Genomic DNA, 21,677 nt, shown 5'->3' on the forward strand with positions numbered 1-21,677 from the left:
CAGGCAAACAAAATACATCAGTCTTTACTTCTCTGAAGTAAAGAGCATGTGATTTTCAGTAAAGACTGTTTTGAAACTCTGAGGCATAAGAGGTGAAAAAAGGGCAGGCTCCTACTCTGTCTGCTGTCTTCTCACTGATTCAAGGAGAAAAGACTGCCTTCGGCAGGTTAATCCACTCAGGCTACACTGTCAAGATGAACAGCTATGCCAATATTCATACAGCTTTCAGAAAAAAAAGGAAAAATAAAGAAAACATATGGTGGGTTAGCATTCCTGCTATTGCAAAAAGAAAGCCCTGATTAAAAGTAAAAGAAAGATACTGTCGTCACTTTGCTAGCAATACTGAGAAAACAACACTACAATTGGCTGGGAACAGAAAGATTATCTTCCCAAACCTATTTAGAAAGGATATATTTCAAAAGACCATTAAAAAAAAAAAAAAAGGTAAAAGGTAAAAGGTAGTGCTGCATAGTAGGGAAATTAGCATTTACACAGTTTTGCAGGTGAAAAATTCAATGCATATACAAACTGTGTTCCTTCAGGACAGCTTCTTATTATTCACCATGATTTGACACACTTTAAAATCCTTGGTTATGGAAGTCAAATAAAAATCGATCAAGAGAATCCCTAAAATGTTAACATCAGTAATATTATATAGAAAGCTACACCAAATAAAAGCAGAATATTCAGCTTGACAGACAAGTGAGTAATGTAAGCAGAATATTCAGCTTGACAGATAAGTGAGTAATGTTTAAGACCCTCTGGTTCACACCCTGTGCTGCCATAAGGGTCAACATAAAACATGACTTGACAGACCCAGGATGGATCTTCTAGAGGTGCCATCTTAGACTAGTGAAACAAAATTTTTAAAAAAAAGACCTAGAGGTAGACTCCTGCAAGACACTTCTGGTCACAGGGAGCTTAGAATACCCCAGACAGGTAGAAAACGATGTCAGGAACATACTGTGATAGTAGCAGAGGCAGAAAAATACTCAAAAGAACAGTTGGAAAACGACAGGCAGTAGGATCAAATTTAGTTACAAAATGTTTGAGTCAAGTATAACTGTTGATTGTGTTAGATCAAAGCAAGTAAAAAGTGCATGTAATAGTTGTATAGGCCTGTATGAAGGCAGACAGAGGGGAAAAGGCGGAAAAAAAATAAGTATAAAGAGAAAGGAAGAGTCCATACCTAAGCCCGTGCCAAGTATTTCTAAATAGAACTAAGTAGAAAGCACTTCAAAACAAGTAAGAAAAGAATTTTAACAGGTCATACTTACATTCCAGATACTAATGACACTTTGAAAACATGTTGTATAGTTGAAGACGGATTGCCCAAAGCAACATTAAGTGCTCTGTCAATGCTGAATGCCACTTGGCGGAGATAGTGTTCTGGATGCTGACCAAACCCATCATATGGTACATAGAGGTAAGGAAAGACACCATGCAAGTGGAGACAAGTCTTCTGACCTAAAAAGAGAAGGCAAACATTTATTTTTTAATGACATCTTCATTTAAGTAGTTGCAGAATTTGAAATTTTTCAGGCTATTTTCAGGCACTGCAGACAGGATGAATTGATTAAATAAGTTCAGATCCAGTTAATACAAAAAGTACCAATTCAGAGCAGTTCTCACATTTATTTTATTGACTGAAGCAATAAGGAACAGGCAAAATTAGATGATATAACAACAAATTCTGTTGTAATCTAAACATCTAAAAATCTAAAAATCTAACAATTTTCTTTATGATAACAAGACAACATCACTCTCAGAATAATTTTGCATAATCATTCACTGTTGAATGATTTAACAGTTTCCCAGTCCTTGTGAAAATTTGCTGATTTCAAAATTCTTTCCATTCCTTACTTGGCTGAGTATATAGCTTCTCAGAAATTAAAAAGAACGTCCAAGAATGTCCATCCACCAGGTCATTGAATATCCTAGTTATTAAGGTATAAGTTGGAATATGGAACGTTGATTCCTGTGACATCTCTGCCAATCTCTAGCCTATTAATGATATAATTCTTAGTGTTAGCTTTCATCAGTCTGCAACAACAGCAGAATGAGAGAAAACACCATGAAAACCACACTGCTAGACAAGACCACAGTTCAAGCTTCTGCTTCAGACAAGGTAAGTACAGCAATGGGGATTGAATTCTTCCAAATACCACCAATATTTTACACTCCTCATCTGTCTCATCTGTAAAGTGTGTTCTCTGTTCTTTCCTCACCACAAAACAGCACAGCCCGCATTCACTCCTGAGCTGAAACTCCTGTTCACCATCTTCTAAGCCCCCATAAGTCTTCATGACTTCTCACCGGTCAATTAAAAAGGTTCACAGAAAACTACTGTGTGTCAGCACACATCATTCAGTAGCTCCCACCCAACTATACAGACAAAGTCTCTAACACTGTATTTCTTCTAGGTAGGCCCTCTGCATGAAGACAGTACAGCAGTGCCCAAAGGCAATGCTTTAATCAACCACGAGATAAACACTAGGGAAGAGGCTGCACAGCCACAGTGGCTGCAACTCTAATGAACCAGATTTCCAAAAGTTTATTCTTTCAAACTGAGATTAGTTCTCGGAAAATAGACCTCTATATTCACCCTCACATTAGTGCTCCACTGGCCACCCAGTAATGACAGCTGTAGGTCCATTAAAGAACAAGCAGAGCAGAGCTAGGACACCTGCATATTTTTACACCTTTGAAACACGTACCTTCGAATATCATAAGCAGCACAGATTTTTGTTTTTAAACTGGGGTTCAGATCCATTTTTCTTTCTCTAAATATTTACTGGTCCCTCATGTAATGTCCCAGAGTGACATTAGAGGATGCTTAGAGGATGCTAGCACATGGGATGTTCTCCAAGGTCATGTTTTTTAAAACTTTCTAGAAGTTGAACCCATCAAGCCTCTTCAGCAATGTTTAAATAGCACCAAAATACACATTCATAATCTTGAGGTCATAATGTATAATGAATTCTGCCCATGCTAAAGAAACTAAACAATACGAACTACAAGTCTTTAAATGGCAAAATGAAGGACAGAATCAACAGCTTTACATGGCAGAAAAACCTCTGCCCATTGTGAGAGAGATCATTTTTTAGTAGGATGTGAATGGAGAGAGCACTGATCTGTGCAGCGATAGCAGATCACTTATGTTCACAAATTAATGTTCTGCATCAAGTTACCAACAAATGCAAGTGTCTCTCCACATCTGTATTTAACATTGACTAAAACAAGGCTTTTCCCCCTGACTAAAATTAGAAGTGGTCTAAATCTTTACAGTTCTTCCTATGTTTACTTTTTAATAATGTTTTAAACACATGTAAGTGTCACATTCAGAGAGAAATTCAAATTTTACTCATATATGTTTGTCTGAATGCTTACCGAGGTTTTTTTAAAAAAATTAATAAACCTACTCACCCCAAACTGTACTTAACAGTGGAGGGATAGAATAAGAACTTCTGGCAGAAATACAGGTCTGTCCATGGTTTTGTTACCTACAACTTGTGAAGCCAAATCAGTTCTACATCTGCACATTAATTTTTACACAAGAAGCTCTGAACTCCTGTTATTTTTAACACCGAAATATCTTTGCTTTAATGGCTGCCAAACTATTCTGGATTATAATAAAATTGTTGCCCTACAAAACAAAATTACAAAGCACCAGACTAAATAAACCAGGGGGATGGTATTAAGTTATTATTTAAATTCAGGTTCCTGACAATTTAAGTAGAACAATTACTTAATAATTCTTTTAGAGCTAACATCTGATTAGTCAAGTTAAGTGAGTTAAAAATAGAGGTACATTCATTTCAATTGCAAATATTTAAGATTTTTTGCTGATCTGAAACATCACTTTACTGCTGAAAACAAAAACACTACAAAGAAAGCTCCCTTATGCTTCTTTCTCTCACCTTCCTTTTCACTCCCTTTATGTGCAAAAACCCCAAACTGATCACAGAAAACACTGCAGCTTTCAGGTGACCAAAGCACCAAACCTTTTAGATCCAGGGAAATCTTACAAACCATCCATACTGAATCACTCCCTCCTTTTTGATTCTGCCAGGAAAGCAAACAAGCTGCTGCTGAAGGAAGGCTCCGAGCTGGTGAGCAGCTGTTAAGTTACATGGTTTTGTACAGTTACTCACTTTGATCCTTGTTTGTATTCACTCATTTTTCATGACATTCGGTTATACTATTTTTATTTACAGTCCACACTATCGCAAGTCTTACCCTACTGGTGTAAGAACTGAGTCGTTTGCTTCCACCGTTTAAGTAGAAGCACTGAATTGCACCAGAAGTTGCGGGATTGTGTCTGAGGCTCAGGCTCCAGGAGCAGCAGCCATGGTTTGTGCTGAGCCGCTACAGATTTCTGGGGATTCCTTCCAGTAGGGACACAAGAAGAAAACAAATCTACCCACCAAGGAGCTCAGACCACACAGACATACCTATTAACATCAATTAAAGCCTTGGCATTGGATAAGGTTAAAACGTTTTATGCTTTAAACATGTCAAATCTCATGTTTCTTTCTTTATTGTTGTTTTTTTTTTTTGTCTTTTTGAGATACAGATAGAAGCAAATCTGTACTGCTGGAACAGCAGTGACTGCTTACAGCAACCAGCTGCTGTTTTTACACCTACCCACTGCTTTCTTTAAATGTGAAGAATCAGTGGAAGTGGTGCTCTACAGCACATTAGCCATGCAGACTATGAGACTGCCCTCCTCGGTCTCTCAGTGCAAAGCTGAAAGCCTAGCAGTGATTTCCAGAGCTTACCTCTTTTCAGCAAATAACAGTATTCCACACTACAGCACATGTACATCACAACTACTCTGCATCTGAGAGCGACGTGTACGATGGCTCTACTAACAAAAGGACATAATGTGTACACAAATGCAACAGTTGATGGTGATAACCAGCAACCGGGAGGAGGATGCTGCCCAGATAGCCCCTCCATAGCCCAAAGTCTGTTAAAGAATGGGATCTGCACTGGTTGAGTTACCTGCAAGTCACAGACCAAGCACACCAGCACATGATGCAAAAGGGCTGCTGAGCAAATGTACAGATATGTAGAAGTAAAGCTGTGGCTTACAAGCAAGCTTTTTTCAGGCACTGAATGAAGCAGTGAAGTAATGAATGAGAAGTGCTGCTGTAACGCAGGAAAGGAGCAACAGACAAAGCCCTGAGATACTACAGTATGCTCAACTAGCAAACTCGCCACATTCTATGAGAAGAAAAAAGTTCAACCAAACATCAACATAGATGAATAGCCAACATAATAATGAATCAACACTAGGAAAAAAAAAATATATATATATATATATATTTTTTAGACAACAAAGTGAGCCTTACATGTTTGGTTTTTTTTTAGACATAGCGCTAAACCCACACTTATTAAAGCAAGTGACAAAAAATGTTACTGAAGTATTAAAACCAAATATAGCTTTGTGTACTTGAAACCCATGAGGCATGGATTAAAAAAGCAAGCCTGCTGATTTTTGAAGATGGTTGCTACATGCATTACAATTAGGAATGCACACCAAATATAATCCTTGCTCTACTGTCATTCAAAATATTAGAAGGAAAAGCTGTAGTAAGCCTGAAACTGAAAACTTCAATATGATTAAGAGAACTAAAACCAGTAGGATAAAGGAATGCAAAACTACTAGATTGTATATCAAGAACAAGCAAGAACTGATTTCTTCTAGCCACCAGAAAGCTCAGCCACACAAGATGATTTGGAACAGAAAAAAAACCTTATAAAATCTTATAAGTATTTGGGCATGAGAAGATGGAAGTCCATCTGCTCTGAATTTCACAGACAGGTTTGGGTTGGAAGGGATCTTTACAGATCATCTAGTCCTTCCCCTCTGTCAGAAGCAGAGACACCACCTACTAGATATGGTTGCCCAAAGCCCATCCTAGCTGGCTTGGAACATTTCTAAGGATGGGGCATCTACAACCTCTTTGGTTAACCACTTCCAGTGCTTCCTCCCATTACAGTAAAATTTTCTGATCTAATTCATCAGTGTCTTTCTTATACTGGAGATCCCCAGGCTAGATGCTGTACTCCCTTGTGAGATCCTGTCTGAAGAATCAGCTCCCTTGACTTGCTGGCAACACTTCAGTTTACGCAGCCTAGGAAACATGATTTGCTTTCTGGGCTGCAAGCACACACGATCAGTACAAATCCAACTTTTCCCCAAGTCCCCCTCTGCAGGGACAGACAAATTTTCTCTCAGACAAATTTTTGCCCACCCCTACAGAACTCTTTGAGGATTCACACTCCAGCAATGGGTGAGTTCATGCAGTTATCACTTCCAGTTATTTCTTTCAAAAGACTTTCACTCTCATGGGAGGAATGTCTGAGCACAGCATGTAGATGAACCTAAACCAATGCAGTTTATATCCTACAATACTAAAGTAGACAGGAATCTACTAGGCCATAAGTCAATACTGGTTTCAAAACATCCAAAAGAAACCACCCACTACGTTCTGTGATCCATTCTACCTAGGAACAGTGAAACCCTGTGTCTCATTTAACTGACCTAAACAAAAGCCTACAGACAAAACTCTACTTTGTAGATTTAAATTTGTATCACCACACGGAAAAGATTTCAAGATTCCAAGGAAAGAGCAAGAAGTTCAAGGACACTTCAGCCTCTGTATTCATGCATGAGCCGGGATGATGCTAAAACACAAAATCCTTACATTTGCCATTTCCAGAAATGAATCAGAACATGACCTACAGCTGCAATACAGTTTGACCAGAATTTTATACACAGAACTCAAAGCTGTTTGGTTTCTATGCTACACCTTTTAGTATAGGAACTGACTGTGGAACTCTCACAGATTGAAGTGTGACATACTAGAAACATTTTGAATAGACATCACCTCATTTCATATTCAGAAAACTAAAACTAAATGTGGATAACACAACTTTTCTGTAAAGTTCAGTGATGGTCTACAAGCAAACATTTTTTGCTGTGATATTTCTGCAACATAACAAGATTATCCCATTTTAAAATGTATGCGGAGCCATAGGGAATAAATGTACAAAATCCATTTCTGTAAGTAAAATAAGTAGTTTTGCTGAAGCTCTCCCTAGAAATGTTATTTTAATTATTGAACTACGACACATTTGTCCCAAACTACTGTACAATACAACAAGATGGGAGCAAAAAGGAGCACGTAGCAGCACTTAAATACATGGCAAAATCCCAAGATTTTAGAAAAATCCTGGCTGGAGATTAAGAGAAGGATGTAGAAGACAAAAGACAAAGGACTTCATATGCTTGAAATCTATTAAGAGTACTTTAAGTGCAGTACATTAAGTTTTGCAAAGTAGCGAAGCTAATTAAATATAGACTGTATTAGTAGAAGAACAATGTGAACACACAAAGTACACATACACTTCCTCTAACTGTAACAGTAAAGCAAACTCAACAGAAAACAAAAGATATGACACTGGCATCTTTAAAGGATAAACAAGATATTTCCAAGTAATTGTTCAATTATCCATGTTAAAAATTTTGAGAAAAGAAAAAAAGAAGAGTTAGGAAGAATCTTCAGAAAACAACAAGTCATAGCAAGAGTGCTTTTAGTCCGTTCTGATTGCAAGCTAGGAGCAATGTGAGCATCTCCTGCACAAGTTAAATAATACTTTAAACTTAAACCATCTCACTCAGTGGAGTGAGTTTGTCAACACATTGATCACTGAATATTCAATACTGAGCTACTGAAATTGGACAAGACTTGACTACTTTATACTGGCAATACAACCTTTGGAATGAGGCCATCATTCTTTGACTCTCACAGAAAGCAAGAACATCACTGATACATGAATTCAGAAATAAGTCAGGTAACACTTTGATTAAGTTAAATCCTTCCCCTAGCATAACTTGGGAAAGTACTTCCCTCTTAAAATGTGCCATGCCATTTAAAAATATAGAGTTCAATCCTTTAATGTCACTGTCCCTTAATAGTAGATTTAAGTAAATTCTTCAATGAAATCTCAGCATTTCCCAGAATCCTAAACCAAGCCATTTTCTTTTTCCAAGAGAGTGCTAAGAAAGGGAGAAATATGTATTGAACACTCAAGAAAAGAGCTCAAAGACCATATTTCACATACAGGGTTACATATTTGTGTCAAAGCCTTCAGTCTCTAACATATATGGAAACATTTATTTCAGTAGCATTTGTAAAAGGGACAGATAAACAGTTTTTAATTAAATGTGTTTCAACCCAAATGGAGTGTTTGGGTATGGACGTATGACTCTTATAATTCTTCAGTCAGCAACCTCCCTTCTACCAACCAATACCTCTACATTCATAAAAAGAAAAAAAATAAAACATAAAGCTCATCCATTGGGAAAATGAGGGCCTGTGATTCATTACAGCTTGATTATTCCTCTCCTTGATGTAGAGATCCTTAGCGAGGAGGACTGTGCTTTCTCTTTAAAATTAGGAATCTCTGTATGATTGGTGCATATTGAATTAATACATAGCCAATAATCAAAGAGAAGAGGTTCACTTCCCACCTAGGGAGATTTCACGTGTGGCTCAAATTACTTACTGTAGGTGATGTACTTTTTCACAAAATGGAGGTAACAGTACTTTCATATTGAATTATCTGTTTAAAGGATAAATATACTACAAAAGCACTGAGGGAAAAAGATGGCTTGCGTACAACAGCTTAAAAGACATAGGACAAAGTACCCAAAGAAGCAGCAGCATTATACTGCAGATAATACTACATCTATCTTAGCAAGTCTCTGTGAAAGGAAAACTAACTCCCATGAGCAATTTGTAGGCCTAGAATCCTACTACTGAATGTACTCTTCTAAGAGTAGCAGATTACCTCAAAACTCTGAAATTGTACAGCTTTCTTTAATACTTTTGCATCAGGAAAATCAAAACAACCTGAAAATATGAAAAACATATAACCTCCACCTTCTAACTACAGAATAGCTTAAGTGCAACAAGCAAAGTAAGCAAACAAACTTGTTCTTCCACTTGAACTAAAGGGGAAACAAAGATAAAAGCAGAACATCCAAATTGTAATTTTCAAATACGTTAAAAAAGGAATGCAAACATACACGATAACTAACTGTGCTAGGAGAAAAAAGGCAAAAAAAACCCCACAACAGTATGAGGAAGATTTCTGTACTTAAAAACAAAGATGAAAATCTGTAATAAATATCACACCACCCCAGTGGTTTTTTAAAAGCAGATAAGGAAATCTGTTTTGGGGGAGCCCCCTCTAAACTAATGTGCATAAAGGAATCTTTGTGCTCAGATTTGTGGTCACTTTCTAGATTCAAACAATAAGTCCACAAGCTTTCTCGGATCCATTATTTTCCAAATAAGAAATACCTCTGCAATTATTTAACTAACAGATGGTCCCAAGGTCTTGAGAAGCCTGGAATGCTTCTACTGCTCAGAGGTTCAATGGTGATAGCACAGGAAACACCAAACAAAATTATGTTTGCAACACTGTTTTTAATGGAGAGAATAAGTATACACTTTAGCTGTTGCATCTCCAAGTGATATATTTCCAACTAATTTGCTTGCAAGCATTTTTTTTTTTTTTTTTAACATTAAATCTAAATTATCTTAATTATATGAAACATGAAGTGTAAGAGACAACCTGCCTCACCAGTCTGGAAAGTCATAAGATTGTCAGAGAGAGCCAAACTCTGTTAGATACTTTGAACGGTGAGGTATCTACAGAACAAATAATCTCTGAAGTTGCTCACCCTAGATTACACACTAGACATTACTTCCGATGGAAAATACCAGCTGAAATAAGCCTTCATCCTACTGAGAATTTTTAACTTCTTTTTTAAATTTCAATCTGGAAATATGTAACGGGTTCCTCTTTTCTTGAATCTCTTAACATACTTTCTGAATGTGACATTAGAAAATAACACTGCTTTCAATTTCAGAAATACTACTGAAAAACCTAGCCATTTGTAGGATGGCACACCTGTGAAGGTACAACATCAGCAAGGAGCAACAACTGCCCACAGTTAACATCAAATGCAATAGCTGAGTACATACTAGAGAATACTGAAAAAACCTAAAACACGAAATCTGTTGTCAAGTAGCCAAACCAGAACCAGGAAAATTGAAAAGAGAGAAGATTGTTTAAAAATGCCTTAAGTCTCCTTCTTCAATGTCCTTCACTTCAGTTAAGATCCTCAAAGATCAAGGATGAGCTACATAGAAACCATTCTTTATGAGCTTGATAAATTATGGGATACAGCAAAAATATTTTTTTCTTAGTACAAACAAGCAGACATACAAGTCTGGGTTTGGTATTAAATACCCATCTACAAAAGGAGCTGTGTGTGAAATGCTATTCTTGCTCCCTATACTAACAGATAGCACTTGTAAGCATCTGGACAATATCAGTAATGTTTTCAGGATGAGTGTCAAAAATCACTATGACACCAGCTAAAATAACCACACGTAGGAAGAAAATAGAGGCCAAATTACTATTCCAATAAGAAAAGTAGCCATTCAAATGCAGGAGAGGCAGACTATGTTTGACCAACTGGGAAGAATAAAGGAATGTTATCTAATAAATGCTTGTATGTATCTAAAAGAAGGTGAGAGGCAAATGGATGAGGAGAGGTGCATAGTGACAGGACTAAGAGTAGTGGCCTAAATCCTGAATGTAGGAAGTTCCACACTAACATGCAGAAGAACTTCTATACAGTAAAGGTGACGGAGCACTGGAACAGGCTGTCCAGAGAGACTGTGGAGTCTCCTTCTATGCAGATATTCAAGACCTATCTGGACACCTACCTGTGTGACCTATTGTATGGTACCTGCTTTAGCAGGGGGTTAGACTCTATGATCTCTCGAGATCTCTTCCAACCCCTGCAATTCTGTTATTCCATGACCAAAGCATAGCTGAATACAAAATATTTTCTTACTCCCAATAAACTAATGGTCTGCGTGCTTTACCACATCCAGTAAAAGATGAACAAAAGCCCATAGAAAAAGGAGGAGTAGTCACACCTCTTCTTCCCCATTTCCTTTAACTAACTTTCATTACAAACTATCACTCCTATACAAGTTCTCTTAGCTATCTTATTAGTATTTCTTGATCAGAGAAAAACTAATCATCCACAAATGGCTATTGGTTCATATATAACCAAAGGAGAACAAGTTTTGCTGGTTGTTAACTGAAGATGCTGATCTTTACACATGGAAACGCACAAGTTCCGTAAGGAGTGTGCATAATTCTAATCACAATTTCCCTCCATCAGACTAAACCAGTGCAAAGATTTTTGTTTAAATAGAAGAGACATTTCTGTCAGCTAGATAGTTGGAGAAGGAGGGCAGGGAATATATTACCAAACACTGTTGCTCTAAATTCTAGGAAAAAAATACCCCAAAGTTCAACATGATGAGGTTAGCATTGTTTTCATCGACATTACCTTTCCACATACACTTTATGGAAATGTTGAATACTATAAATTCATGAATACCACCAAACTTGTGTAATCCCAGTGAAGTGGTACAGTACAGAATATAAACACTCTCATGAGCCAGACTTGTTTACATTAACAAATAAATGACACCATATTCTGTTTGTTTTCTCTTGCTCAATTCTTCATCCAGAAACTAACTCTGTGAGTACTTCTTAGACTTTTTTTCTCCTATATTTGCATTAAGACCTCCAGTTAGCACATAACTGTCTCAACTCAGCCAACTTCTCTACCAGGAAGCTAGACAACATGCTCCACAAGAATAAGTGATGTTTTTATGTACTGAGTTTACATGGCAAGGTTTGGTAGCAGGAGGACTGCTAGAGTGGCCTCTGCAAGCAGAGCCCAGCAGCCACCCTACATCAGATCAGAGCCAGCTCCAGTTGTTCCAAAAGGGATCTGCTGCTGTTAGAGCTGAACTGTGATGCCTCTGAGAGCAGACTGAAGAATGGAGAAAAAAACTGCTGTGCTACAGCAGCTGGGAGAAAGGAATAAGAAATCTGAGAGGAACAGTCCTGCACACACCAAGGTCAGTGCAGGAGGAGGGCAGGAAGTGTTTCAGGCACAGAGAAGTTCTCTGCAGCCCAGGAAAGGCCCATCATGGAGCAGACCCATCATGCTTAACTTTTAAAGAAATAAGTTCTTAATTTGTTATTTGTTCAAAGCTTAACATTTTTTGGAGAGGTGACAACTTAAGGAGTACTTTAACGAGTACTAGGAGTACTTTCTTACCTTACACACCTTTTAAATTATTCCAAGCTTTTGAAAGGGCTATATAATACATGACAGTAATAGTAGAGACAACTTCCTGATAGGAGAAGAAACCATATTCTAAATACTACTGACTGCACTAGTTTATACATCCAGGTGCTGGCAGCAGGGGTGGCCTCTGTTAGAAGAGGCAGACAGGTCCAGCTGGCCTCAACAGATCCACCGCAGAGCTCAGCTGAGTTCATCACTGAAGCTGGTGGTACCTCTGGGAAAACATGCTTAAGAGGGAACACCAACATCAAAGAAAGGAGGAGGAACAGATTTCCCCTGCAGCACTCAGAAGGGCCCACACGGGAGCAGAGGGAAGGTGACAGATGGAAGGAAGCAGTGGCAGAGAGAAACCACAGTGAAAACGAACTGATTGCCACCTTCTCCCATCATCCCCTGTGTGTGGCTTATAGGATGAGGCGGTGTGGTCTGAGGAGTCTGGAGTGAAGCTGAGCCTAAGAAAAAGGGAAGAAAGGCGTAGTTTATGTTTGAGTTTGTTTCTCGCTACCTGAATCTATTTTAATGGACAATAAATTGATGTTCTAGCTGTAAGCCTCTGCATCCTAAAACTTTTTTCAGAAGGTTTGAAAAAGGCAACCAAGTAAAGCAAGTCTTAGTGTTAACAAACTACACCTGCTGTCAAGTAATCCACAATTTTAACAGAAGATTTCAGAGCATTTCAGGCAAAAATTTCTGCTCTGAACTTTTACTCAAACTAGAAGTTTCAACCTACTCATATTAACTTCATATAAGAGCACATATATCCCAGTCCCTAAGGTAACAAAAACTTTCAACACAACATTAACTTATTTAACCACAAACTTTCCATAAGTTAAACCTATTACTGTTACTTACATTGAACACCATAATGACATAAACACTGTATACGTTTGTTGTATTGATATGATAAGCAAAGCAGAAGAAAGTAGTACACTTTACAAGCAATCTATCTACAAAGACGTCGGTGACAGATATGTCTGGTTCATGAGTCTTCCAAGATAGGCCATATACAAAAGGCACAGATTGTTAAAGCATTTCCAACAGTGGGAACAAGAAATTACAGCAAGCAGGCAGAGTGACTAAATGCTCTAATTCATTTTTACTTTTTAAAAAGATGTTATAAACTGAGATCGCACATTCCTCAAATCCTTATTCTAAGTTTTCCTTAAGGATTCTGGAGATAAGACCCCCAGGGTTACACAAGAGAAACTACTTTCAGCTGGTACTCTTAAAGCAGGCTCTGTTTCGCTATGAATCAATCCCCAGCCAAATTCATTTCTATGGAGCAACTCCACAGATGAATTACAGAAGCTGTATTCCTCAAAGTTGGTGGTCTAAACCTTAATTCATCTCACAGAAGTGTAAATCCAGAGCAATTCTAACGTTCCTATAACAACAACAAAAAAGCCACACCCAATTTCACTGCCTCTTTTACCCCCAGATAATTTTGAACTTCTCAGCTCCAGTATAATAGCTTTCACCATACTTATCATCAACAGATATTCACAACTAACTTGAGGTACTGTGCAACATGCAAAAATAACTATAAACTGCAGAGAGTAAAGCAGCATTTCAAAACCAATAATGAAGTTATAGCATATTTTTGTTCTGACGAAAGATTTCTCTTCCTCCTTTACACTACCATATTGTGTTAGAAAGCAATCACAGAACAGTAATGCTATTTCTCTACTTCTATCTTCCTTGCCATCCAGTTATCAGATAGCCTGCTTGTGAAACAAAAATTGCACAAGGGTAATAGACTTACACAAGGAAATAAGTCCTTGGAACTCAAAGTCAGTGAAACCACATCTGTTTACATTCCTACAGATTCATCTACTGTGTTTCAAATAAATCTACTGGTGCTGCTCCAAAACCAATGCCTTCAATTTCGTCATGTTGGCCCACAACATCAGAGGGGGAGATGGTGGTGGTATGGCTGTAGAGGTTGAGCATTCCCACCAATGTGCTGTTATATATTGTCACCATATGACATGGCAGCAGAGGAGCAGTCTGACTGAATGGTATCTAACATGCAAATGCAGACAAAGCAAAGGTGTGCTGTTAAATTCCTCCATGCAGAAAAAATGGCATCCACCAACATTCACTGATGCTTGCTGAATGTTCATGGAGACCAAACAGTGGATGTGAGCACAGCGAGGCGGTGGGTGGTGCATTTCAGCAGTGGTGACAGTGACATAAAAGAAAAGCCTATTCCAGACAGCCATGCTCAGCTGTCACCCCAAAAAATAAAGAGCTGCTATATTTTCCATGGAAACAAACAGGAGGCATTACTGTAGGAGCAAACTGAGTATATTTTAGCTTTCTGTCTTCCACCGTGAATAAAGCCCTCAGGTCACCACCACACCCTCAATTGCAGTTTCTAACAAAGTGGGCTTATTTTCCTCACTCCAGGTAAACAAGATCTACACCACTAAAGTCAACACATGGACAGTGCCTGTCAGTCTTCCAACATGATCTTTTTATGCCTTCTTCTGCTCTTTTACATATTACAAGACATGCAAATGAATGCTCTTTCAGTAGTACAGCTGGTGTTACTATTTTATTCTTCACATTTTGCAATGCTATTAAATATCTTACTTCCTATTTCGGTTTCTTTTGTAACACACTACTTCACTTCCTCATCTTGAATTAAGCATCCATCCCCCTCTTTTCATCTACTATAAAGTCTGCTGTCTCTTGGCAGCACTTGAAGGGTTTCATGGCTTTTTGCCTGCTCCAGCCTTTCTTTCCAAAAAGAATGCCCAGCCTTTGTAGCGCTCTTATCTTACGCTCGTTACAGTCATTAATTGGTAACATACACACTGCTCTAGTTCTTCACATAATTAGAACTGCAAGGCCTTTTTATGTCTCAGTGATGCAGTAAAAAAAGAAAATTTAAACATTTGAGGCTTTGCAGAAAGCATGTATCCAAAGACTGCTTGGCCTGTACAAGATCATTTCATGTGGTTGTCTTGTATTCACTCAATAACCTTCAGAGTGGCTGTAAAGACTGTGTAGACTGGATGCTCCGTTTGCCAAGACAAGGTATTTATAGCAACGTCTGCATTCTTTAAGAAATGTTTTGAAGTGTTATTCAGAACTAGCTGTTGCAAATGTAGTACCAGCCAATGCAGCTATTCCTATTTTACAGGGTCATCTCTCTGTCTGTTACATTTTGAGCTGCTGAAATTCTTTGCCCAGCACATCTCAGACTACTGATTACCTTTCTGAATGGAAAACAACTTTCCTGCAAGGCGCTCAGCTCCGGGGTGGATGCATTCTGCGCCAAAGCAAGGAATTGGCTCAGCAGGAGAGGGGCGTGCCTGACAGGGAGCAGATGCTGGGCACCATTAGCCCTCCTCACGGTGGCAGCAGGGCCAGGAGCAGCATCGCCACTCCCTGAGCTTACAAAGGCAGCTCTAGGAGCACAAAGAACGGGATGTGGTGCAGACAGTTGTAAGGGCAATTCACATGGTGGGGGACAAGAAGGGCGTGGTGCACTTCTCAGGTGATAGCTCTCTTCTGCTAGGTAGCACTGTCATTCAATAAACCATACTTTAAAAGGAGCTTACCCAGTTCTCAATGTAATTTTCTATGAAAATGCCTCTGCTGAGTTCAGCACATCCTAATACCAACATGGTGACCACTCAGCACAGCAGACAGACTGAGGCAGAAACACAGATGAAGGGTCCACAGCCTTTCTGGACTGATACCTGTACCAGATGGACCTCCAGAGGAGCAAGAGAGCTGCCCAGATGTTTGGCTGTGGAATCTGCAGGTCACCCAAGGAATAAGGTAAGAGAGAGGTGTGATGGGTATAGGCACACCCAACTTGAGTAGCTGACCAAGCTGAGAGAGGAAGTTGCCTGGTTGAGATATACCCAGCAGTCTGAGAGAGAGATTGATGCCTAGTATTGTGTGGCAGCACAGGTAGGCAGCTCTGTCTTGGGGCTCGGCTAGAGGAATAAGATAAGCAGGCTTCCCCCTGACAGAGAGTAAACACATGCAGGGTGAGGAAGACTGAAACTTTGTCTCTGCTTGAGGCAAAAGGAGAAGACACCCCCTTGCCCCTAAAGTCCCACTAGCTAATAGATTTCAAGCTCTGGTGTGGGAGGCAGAAGACTGTATGGATAGCAGCTCAAAACCAGAAAGATAACATTAAAAAGGTCCAACTGAGGACCTGAGTCACAACCTATATACTGCTAAAGAAAGGTAAAGGGCCTTACTAATTGGAGACTCTTTACTGAGAGGCACTGAGGCACCCATCAACTACCTGGATAACTTCTCTAGAGAGGTTTGTTGCCTGGTAGGGGCCCCCATTTGGGATACCAAGAAGAGGTTATTGGATATCATAAAGCTGGATGACTGCTACCCCCTCCTGGTCTTTCAAGTTGGGTCACACAAGGCTGCAATCAGGAAATTAAAAAATATCAGAAAAGACTTCACGTCCCATGGGAAAATGTTGAAGGGATGGGGGAGTGCAGGTAGCATTCTCCTCAATCTTCCTGGCTGAAGACTGGGAAGCAGGCAGAAGGAGAAGAATGAAACAGCTGAATGGCTGTGTGGGTGGTGTCACACCAAAAGCTATGGGTTCTACAATCCAGGATGCTCCTTTGACAAACCTTTGACAAGGGATGGGACACAACTGACCAGAAGGGGCATGAATATACCAGGCTGTATATACCCAGACAGTAAGCTATCTGGACTCACCACCAACGCTTTAAACTAGAGCTCCTTGGGAAGGGGAGTGTACTGCTAAATGACAGAGAGCCAGGGAACTCTGTCAGTTTGGGAAGCAGTGGGGAAAAACCTCAGATTTGTCCCAGAGGTTTGTGGGAGAGAACAGAACACTGCATTTTCTACAGTAGTTTTCTGTTCATGCTTTAAGAGATCTCTCTCCTGCTCTTTTCTAAGAAACGGGTTACCACATTTAGAATCTTCCTCCGTGCTGTGCTTTGACTGGCCCGCATTCTGCAGAGGACTGCAATCAGGGAGGCAGAGAAGATAAAAGCATGTGTATTTTGCATACAATCAGCACTGTTCAGGTTCTCGAAATGTCACTGTGGAGTGAACTCCTGACTCAGGCAGCTTGCTAGGATTTACCCTCAAATCTTAATAGCACAAATGCATCATACACCTACTGAAAGATTCTGATCGCCTCTGTCGTTGACAATGTAATAACTGAGTATCCACACACTTGCAATAGGCACTAGGTGGATGAAGACACTGCTTTTTACCTTGTGCGACATACGGAAGCCATTCATGTATTTAACTTTCCTTTAACATAGCACACTACTCAGAGAGAAATAAACAGGGAAAAGCTTGGGTAACTAGGGTCAATATGAAGAAAAAAGAAATTAATACTGTGTGACCAAGTGATACATGACACTACTAATAAAATCCTTAATTATTCTGAAAATTGCTGATTTGCAAAGATCTGCAGATGAGACTATTTCTAACTGATCAGCTTTAAAAAACTACTTGAATTTTTAATTTTCAGATGTATGCCACATTACATTTCAAATCAGATAAGTCTTCATGTGTTCCATTTTTTTTTTTAAAATCACAACTCATTAGGTTGATTAAGACAACCAGAATTACTTGAGCTGCCTTTTTTCCTTGTACTTTCACTGGTGACTGAAAACAAGTAAAGTAACATTCTCAATGACTGATTTAGTCTTAAAATGAGATCACAGTATTCAAATAGCCTGCATAAAACATTATCTAAAAATGTTTTAATGACTGTTATTGTATGGAGCTACTGTTACCAGGGAGGACTACTAAACTATACAAAGGTTATGCTTTATTTTCATTCTAAAAGTTGTTCCATGCAAGTGAATGTGAAAAGACAAGATGTTCCCACTTCTTTTCCCCCAGAATTAAGGGCTTCCTGTTGGAGCAAGATGAAGCAAGATTTAGTCTCAGCAATTTTACAACAGAACGCTTAAATTTAGCTTTCTTCTCAAGATTTACTATACATATGTAGCTACTCCAATCCTTAACACATTTAATGACATCTAAAATTAAACAAAGCCAAATATGGCCACCTAGCCACACTGTCTTATATAAAAAAAATATTTTAAAAATAAAATCTGAGCAATAAAAGGGATTTCTTCTGTGCTTTTATCTGGAAGCATAAATAAAGTATGTGGCAAGAATCAAGTAACTGTAATCAAATACTAAGACAGTCCCTCCCACGCATGGCTTTCAAGGGCACTACTGCTGCTATCCAGGCAACACAGAAAGAAAAAAGCAACAAGCGCATGGAATGAGGGAGCAAAAAGATAAATGGAGGGAGAAACTCATAAAGAAGGGGGAAAGTGGGTGTCTGAGAACAACAGAAAGAACAGACAGAGCAGTCATAGAATCATAGAATCACCAAGGTTGGAAAAACCTTCCAAGATTACCCAGTTCCACCACCTACCATCAATATTTCCACCAGACCACATCTCTCAGTACAACAACTAAATGTTTCTTGAACACCTCCAGGGATGGTGACTCCACCACCTCACTGAGCAGCTCAGCAGATGGCAATCTCTCACACCACACTGATATTCAACTTGCAACTCCAAAACCCAATCCAGTGAGAGAAGCAGGACTAAGAGCTACCATGTAAGCTTTAGGTGTAGACATTAATAAAGTTTATTTGTGCAACCGGGAGAGGCTCTCTCCTAGAATGTGAAATCATAGAGCTTCACTTGATACACAGGAAAGATCTAGAATCAGCAAGTAAGTCAGAACTCCACCTTAAATGCATTATTTACATGATGCAGCTCTCATTTGTCACAGAAGCTAGAAGTTCATGCAAATACCCCAGGCACCAACTCAGAACGGCTCCTCAGAGTCAGACACATGCTCTAGAAAATGGAACTATTCTCACCTTTCCCTTAACTCTTTTTCTTCTAGTGAGGAACAAGCCCTAAATTAAAAAAAAAAAAAGGCAGTCGTCTTTACATTCAAGACAGCTAAAATGTTCTAGAAAATTGCTAAACATTGGTACACATAAATAAAAAAGGACCACAGACATCCTACAGAAGATGAGGAAAAGCCAAAATGAGCTGGTGCAGCCATTGGGGGAGCTAGTTAGAATTTGACAACTCAGAAGGGAAAAAAAAACAATTTGAATTGGCCACGAGATGCCACCAGACTGACGCTGCTGAGCAAGATCAAGAGCTAAAGCAGAGCTACAGTAATTCACTCCTTATTCAGGACATAGGAGGACTAGGAAGAGCCTGCATGCTGCACTCATGACAGTCTGCACCAGTGGAGGGGACTGACTCTGTTGTCACTGCTGAAACACACCACCTACCACCCTACTGTACACACCTTACTGCTCTGTACATTCACTGTTTCTTCTCCATAAACATTCAGCAGGCATTAATGAACATTAATGAGTGCCATTTTTTCTGCACGGAGGAATTCAGTGACATTCATCCACACTTCCATGTCAGACACCAATTTGTCAGACTGCCTCTCTGCTGCCATCTGTTACACTGCAACAGTGTGAGACAGAATACTGGCGGGAAGGTCCAACCTCTACTGGTGGTATGCCACCACCATCTCCTTACGATATCATGAGCCCATACCATAAAATAGGGGGAACCATCTTTGGAACAGCCCTCCTCAGTGGTTACAAAACCAATCTCCGGATATTCCTTGCTTTGAAAGCAAGCTGGTCAGCCAGTATTTTACAACATTTTTGGAAAAAGTCAACAAAGCAAATAACTCATAAGGACTAATAAAATGTAAAACAAATCCCTTTTCCACTTTCAAGTCACAAATCCTATCGTTCTTTTCACTTGTAAACAACATAAGATGACTTGAGCTTCATGCTGAAAAAAGCGATCTAATCAATCCAGAGCGTAAATCAAATTGAATGTTTCTAAAAGCAGAGCAACAATATTTGTGTTAATTGAATGGGATCTAAGTTTGGACACAAGTTACTGAATGGGAAACTCATATTTTCAGCTTTTTTTCCCCCCCCAATTTGAATATAATCCAGAAATCTTTCAGCAATGCAATATATGCCTTTCAGTGACTTACTGTATAACATAAGGAGATAAAATAAATGACTAATGTTAAATCATGTGTTCATACTTAAAGGCTGTGGGAATAAAATACACCAGAAACAAACAAGGCAGAGATCCCAGTGCAGCACTTCAAGACACACTTTCTGAACGTCTACTGGTTAGAATACAGCCACAGCCTAAACTGGTTAAAAGAACTAAAAAGAACAGAAAAAATTTTCTTTTTTCCTTCTCCCAAAGTGAAATAATGTCAGTTTGGGGAATATTTCCTACCTTACAGAATTTTATTATTAAAAAAATAACAAAAAACAGAACAAAACAACATGCAGACAAGTTCAGAAAGAAATAATAGCACAAGAAATCAGTTCTGCGTTGAAGATTCAAATGCATCTTTACAAAAGAAGCAAATCTCCCCCAGGGATAGTACAGCATGCTTTTTAGTTACTGTCTTGCAATTATAATTTATCAAACCACTTAAAAAAGATACAAAAGCCATCTAATTATTAGACCCCCAACAGAAGATTCAAGACACACCCACCACAGTCTGCAGCAAGGCCTGCAGAGGAATGCCACATTACTTGAATATTTGGAAAAAATAAGCCTTGTGTTGTGTTAAAAAAAAAAAAAAAAAAAAAAAAAAAAGAAAGAAAACAAAAGCACACAACACAACAAACACCCAACTTTTAAGCAGTATTGCTGATAGCAATCTACACCGTGGCCTACCATGTGACCAGGCCTACATTTTTCCTCCAGAGAAATTTGAGGTTAACCAACTAATAATTAACATCTGCACTCAACTGGAAGACATATAGCTCTAGGGATGTGTATTACAAAACATGGTGTTTTCTAAGTCTCTTTATTCTAGTTAAAAGAAATGCTTAACAGTAATTTGCAACTCATTGCTTATAAAATAATTTTGCAGACAAGCTCCCAGCACACACAATAAACACAAATAAATAGAACTTTCCTTTTTCCAATGGAAACACATCTAGCAAAGGATTATCTTACATCCAATGAAACTAATACAGTCAAAATAACTTTTTTCACTTGGAACTCTGAGTTCCAAGTGAATTATTTCAGCAAAGGCAGAATCATTGCAAAAATAACTAGAGGCAGTACACAACAAACTGTTAAAATTACTCCCTGTGTAATTATCACACTGTGCATAAATGAGATAACCTGCCTTGTTACCTGCCTGCACTTTCAGACCCCATGCATCCTGTCTGCATGTGAGCCTGACTATCTTGAATTCCCTTTCTTGATTCATTTTACTACATCTGCTGGAATCCAAAACTTCTTTGTGTTACTTGTGTTACTGTTTACTCCATGGGATATTTCTGTACTTTGTCCCTGTTTTGTACTGTTGTCCCTAGGAGGGGTACATT

The 21,677-nt window shown here is 38.8% G+C and overlaps 1 protein-coding gene across 1 annotated transcript in view; it reads right to left on the reverse strand.

The window, feature by feature from the left end:
* REV3L (REV3 like, DNA directed polymerase zeta catalytic subunit) overlaps positions 1-21,677 on the reverse strand; it is a 113,266-nt gene that overhangs the window by 66,074 nt on the left and 25,515 nt on the right. Inside the window, exon 2 of the mRNA XM_042811614.1 lies at positions 1,278-1,467. Coding sequence (XP_042667548.1) covers positions 1,278-1,467 — 190 coding nt within the window. The remainder of the gene's footprint in view (positions 1-1,277; positions 1,468-21,677) is intronic.

This window comes from Centrocercus urophasianus, unplaced genomic scaffold, assembly GCF_019232065.1.
Source record: "Centrocercus urophasianus isolate 14NV4802_14NV808 unplaced genomic scaffold, USGS_Curo_1.0 seq_10, whole genome shotgun sequence".
In the NCBI taxonomy this organism is placed as follows: domain Eukaryota; kingdom Metazoa; phylum Chordata; class Aves; order Galliformes; family Phasianidae; genus Centrocercus; species Centrocercus urophasianus.